We start from the raw sequence: 4,431 nt of genomic DNA, 5'->3' as shown, positions 1-4,431 counted from the left end.
AACTAAAATAATGCTAACTAAAACTATTATAATTAAATATCAGCTTCTGTAAAAAGCTGCAAATTTATTAGGGTGTCTCCTGTGATGGAGACATGTGAACTTTTAAATTTTTCACTTAATTCAGGTGAGGCTGTGAAGAAAGAGGGTTCAGCAAACACGTTCAAAGGAGTGCCACCCATTACCGTGTTAAAGAAGAGAGGTATTTGATCTTTGTTTCGCAGAAGGTGCCTGATACCCCCCTCACTCTTTTCCTGTTTACCACAGATACAAAATCTTCTATTTGCCCCCAAGCCTATCCTGTGTCTGGCAGCTGCCCATTCGACAGCCACATATCACAGAATCTCAGCCCACTGTGCAAGTGAAGTGAAAGCCAAGTAAACCTCCTGGAAAGCCCTGAGCCCAAGCAGCAGGGCACAAGGAGAAGGGGGCCAGGGCCATCTGAGAGAGCAGAATCCTCCTGCTGTCAGAGGTAAAGTCCATCCATATTCTCTGTGCTATTACCGGGCTGCTTGTGGCAACCAGGGACCTGCAGCAGCCACCTCTCCCTCGGTACCTTCCATAAAACTGCTTTTCCAGTTGGACTGTTCTGCTGAGTGATGGGGGGCGGGGGGGGGGGAATGGAAAATGCTGTGGCCTGGTTGGGAGCTGTTAAAGGTATTAATGTTGTGAAGGTGGTCTGAAGTAGAGCATCTCTGGTCTCTGTTCAGCCGAGGAAAAACACTTGAATTTTGCTGGGAGCAGATGTTTTTTAGCTACAAATCTAGATTTGTGTATCTCTATATATCTGTCTACGTGTTTATTGATGCATATATCTATAACACAGTATTGGTTATTTTTTGACTGTTTTTTAGTCTTGGTTGTTGAATCTATGAACTGCTTTTAAGAGGTCCTTGACAGACAATTAAGAAGAGAGAGCCAGTGCTGCATCACTCAGTCACGGTGTATGAGTTTCACACATCAAAAGCATCAGCAGGAAATATTTTCTACCTTTATCTGTCGCTGCAAGAAGAGTCACATTATCTAGTCACTCAGCAACTAAATATTTGAAGATTTATGCCTTATACAAAGCTAAAATTAATAATGCAGATGTCTTAGCTACAGCTAAGAGCTCAATATAGTGAGAATTACACTGTGCATGTGTAATTGCAGTTGCAGCCCAGCTTTTCTCTCATTATTTGTTATTTCTGAACAAGGAATTCTGTGGGGTTGAACGCTCTGCTTGTAACAGTTTTCTCTGCATTGCACTTAACAATTGAAACAGTTCTGGTGCCCCAAGGAAAGCTGAGGCAGGTCAGTGAGGCATGAGCAGCATCCATACCTGGAGCAGAGGATGGACACTGGCACTCCTCTGGGCTGTATGTACAGATCGTTCTGTTCCCCCCACAGGTGGCACAGCCAGGCAAGAAGGGGTGAATTGTTTTTCCTTCCTATCAGTACAAAAATTTTTCGCTGTTCTCTCTCTTTTTGTATCTCCAGGCAGCAATCTTTAATTCAGGAGAGCACATCATCTACTTCTATAGAATTATCACTTCCATTCATGCTATTGTTTCATCTTAGCAGCAATGATTATTGCAAATTATTCTTCCTTCCAGGAAACTCTGTCTTTGAACCTCTTTCAAGATGTGGTCAGCCTGTAAGCAGGTGCAACAGAGGTGCAGCACAGCCTAAGCTTTCAAATATCTCAGCAGTGAAAAACCAAACTCTTTTGAAAGAATCATCACTTAAAACATGAACACTCAAGTCTGGAAACCCGATCTGCTTTTATAGGGGTCATGAACTGACATCTGAAACAATAAAAAAGTTGGCTAAAGCACTGACTCACTTTTGGAGAGCATGTCAGATTATTTTACTATTTTGAGGCTGCCTTCATTGCAATTCTTCAGAAATGAGGGGGAGGAGCCACTCCTGCTACTGTTTTGGTCTTCTCTATGCTACAAAACTGAAGTTGGACACAACAGGCAGGAGCACTAAGCTGCTGTGTTGTGGCAAAAGGCACAGCCAAGCTCACCAGCTGCCCTGGAGGTTGGTGGCAGCTCAGAGCTTGGCACTGCAAGTGTTGCTTTGTAGCCCTGTGAACTCCTTGTTGCTGCAGAGCTTTTTGTATGCAATCCTGGACCCACCCATGGAAAAGCAGCTTGCATGTCTCTGCACTCTGTGCCAGTACCTAGCCCCGATAAGCTCTGCCAAAAAAAAGGTTATGCTGCTTGGTGACAGCTTCATCAGGCAAAACACTTTCATGAGGGTCTTTATGCTACAGGCAAAAAGCTTCCCTAGCCCAGGAAGCACAAGCAAACTGAGGTCCTTAGATCAGATGCAGGGTTTGGGGTTTCTTTTATCATTATGACTATTCATAGACCTGAATTTTTGCCTGTCATTGTAGTGATGAGGGGCTGGTTCCCTGGCACTAAAGCAGTTTCAGGAAAACAGAGAGCATCCCAGAGCTCACACAAATGTGTAGGAGCAATCAGCAGGCTGCAAGGCAGCCCTTTGGGTGGCACAGCTGTTCTCATCCAGCCCATGAGACCAAAACTGCCTTTTGTAGTCCCCCTCTGCCTGGAGGCTGACCCACAGGCTCAACACAGCCCACATGGAAGCAGAAGCCACCGTGGGAGGGCTGTGCCAGGACAGCCAGACATTTCTAATCCTTTCCCTTTCCTGCACAGGTATCTGAGATGAATCCCACCAGCCAATTCGTTGGCACAACAGAATATGACTATGGATATGATGAAGACACTGCTCCGTGTAACGAAGGAAACAACTTTCGCAGGTTTAAATCCCTCTTTCTGCCAATTCTTTACTGCCTTGTGTTTGTCTTCTGCCTCCTGGGAAACTCCTTGGTCCTCTGGGTCCTCCTGACCAGGAAAAGGCTGACAACAATGACTGACATCTGCCTGCTGAACCTCGCAGCCTCTGATCTCCTCTTCGTTTTGCCCCTCCCTTTCCAAGCCCACTACGCTTCAGACCAGTGGGTTTTTGGCAATGCCATGTGTAAGATAATGGCTGGCATTTACTACACAGGTTTTTATAGCAGTATTTTCTTTATAACCCTCATGAGCGTAGACAGGTACATAGCAATTGTCCATGCTGTCTATGCCATGAGGGTACGGACAGCCACTTGTGGCATAATTATCAGCTTGATCCTGTGGCTGGTGGCTGGCTTGGCTTCTGTACCCAACATCATGTTCAGCCAGGAGCTGGAGGTCGAGCAGGCTTTGCAGTGTGTCCCCACGTACCCCCCAGGTGACAATACCTGGAAGGTTGCTTCTCAGTTTGCAGCCAATATCTTGGGCCTCCTGATTCCCTTTAGCATCCTCGTTTGCTGCTACACTCAGATACTAAAAAACCTGCAAAAATGCAAAAACCAGAACAAGGTCAAGGCGATCAAGATGATCTTCATCATCGTCATCGTCTTCTTCCTTTTCTGGACTCCTTTCAACATCGCGCTGCTCCTGGACTCTCTGCAGAGCCTGCACGTCATCAATGACTGCAAGGCGAGCTCCCAGATAGCGCTGGCCCTGCAGCTGACAGAGACCATCTCCTTCATCCACTGCTGCCTGAACCCCATCATCTACGCCTTCGCGGGCGTCACCTTCAAGGCCCATCTCAAAGGACTCCTCCAGTCCTGCGGTCGTGTCCTCTCCAGCCCTGCCGGAGGTGCCGGGGCTGGACAGTCCTTTTCTGCACCCACCCAGCTCTCTGGCTGGTCTGACAGCGCAGGGGTCCTGTGAGCACACCTGAACCACGTTCTGCTGGTGCGAGGGGCTGGCCGAAGCTCTGCTGCGGTCCTGGAGGCTGTGCCATGTGTGCAGCATCCCCTGGGAGATGCAGTATGCCTATGCCTGGTGCTGGGATACGCTGTGACCTGCCATGCAAGATCTGGTGACACTGATTTCCCAAGAGAACCAGTGCTTTTGTGAAATGGTGACCATACATTGCCACGGGATAATTTTTAATTAAGTTTTAGAGCTCCTTTAGTACACTTCAGCAAGCAGGATGCTTCCTCTAGTATCTACTTTCTCCTCTAAAAAAGCATCGCTTCTGCCTCACCCCCAAGTGTGTCTGTGCCTTGTGGAAGCTGAATCCCTACATCCCTGAGAAAAGTGCGTGACACCCCTCTGGAAAGTGGGAAGTGGACAGGCATGGGATTGCCTCACATGGCAAAGAGGGAATCACCTCAGACACTGTCACAGTTTCCCTTTTGCCTCAGATCCCAGATGAAAAACCCCCTCACTTCAGCATCCTGCTTGTGTGGGATGGTCCCGTGGCACAGCCCTGGGATCCTTGGAATTGCTGTCACCCAGAGCAGCCTTTGGTAGTGATGCCTCCAAAAATAGCGAAACAATGGCTCCAGGTGGCCCCTAGACTGGTCATTGGTGGAAGTTCCTGCACTTGAAAACATTGTCCTCAGAGGAGGTGTGGGCTCTGCATCAC

At 47.7% G+C, this 4,431-nt stretch overlaps 1 protein-coding gene across 1 annotated transcript; it reads left to right on the top strand.

The window, feature by feature from the left end:
• The first annotated feature begins 311 nt into the window (after nt 1-311).
• LOC103813169 (C-C chemokine receptor type 8-like) lies at nt 312-4,146 on the top strand. Its single transcript, XM_009086386.4, has 2 exons — nt 312-469; nt 2,664-4,146. The coding sequence occupies exon 2, from the start codon at nt 2,673-2,675 to the stop codon at nt 3,726-3,728; it is 1,056 nt and encodes a 351-aa protein (XP_009084634.3). The 5' UTR covers nt 312-469; nt 2,664-2,672; the 3' UTR covers nt 3,729-4,146.
• The last annotated feature ends 285 nt before the right edge of the window (nt 4,147-4,431 follow it).

This window comes from Serinus canaria, chromosome 2, assembly GCF_022539315.1.
Source record: "Serinus canaria isolate serCan28SL12 chromosome 2, serCan2020, whole genome shotgun sequence".
NCBI classification, from domain to species: domain Eukaryota; kingdom Metazoa; phylum Chordata; class Aves; order Passeriformes; family Fringillidae; genus Serinus; species Serinus canaria.
The sequence above is the reverse complement of the archived record's forward strand: the minus strand, read 5'-3'. Positions and strand labels throughout refer to the sequence as shown.

Excerpts from the sequence above, each read along its gene's own strand:
- LOC103813169 (XM_009086386.4), top strand. The coding sequence starts at position 2,673 with ATGAATCCCACCAGCCAATTCGTTGGCACAACAGAATATGACTATGGA.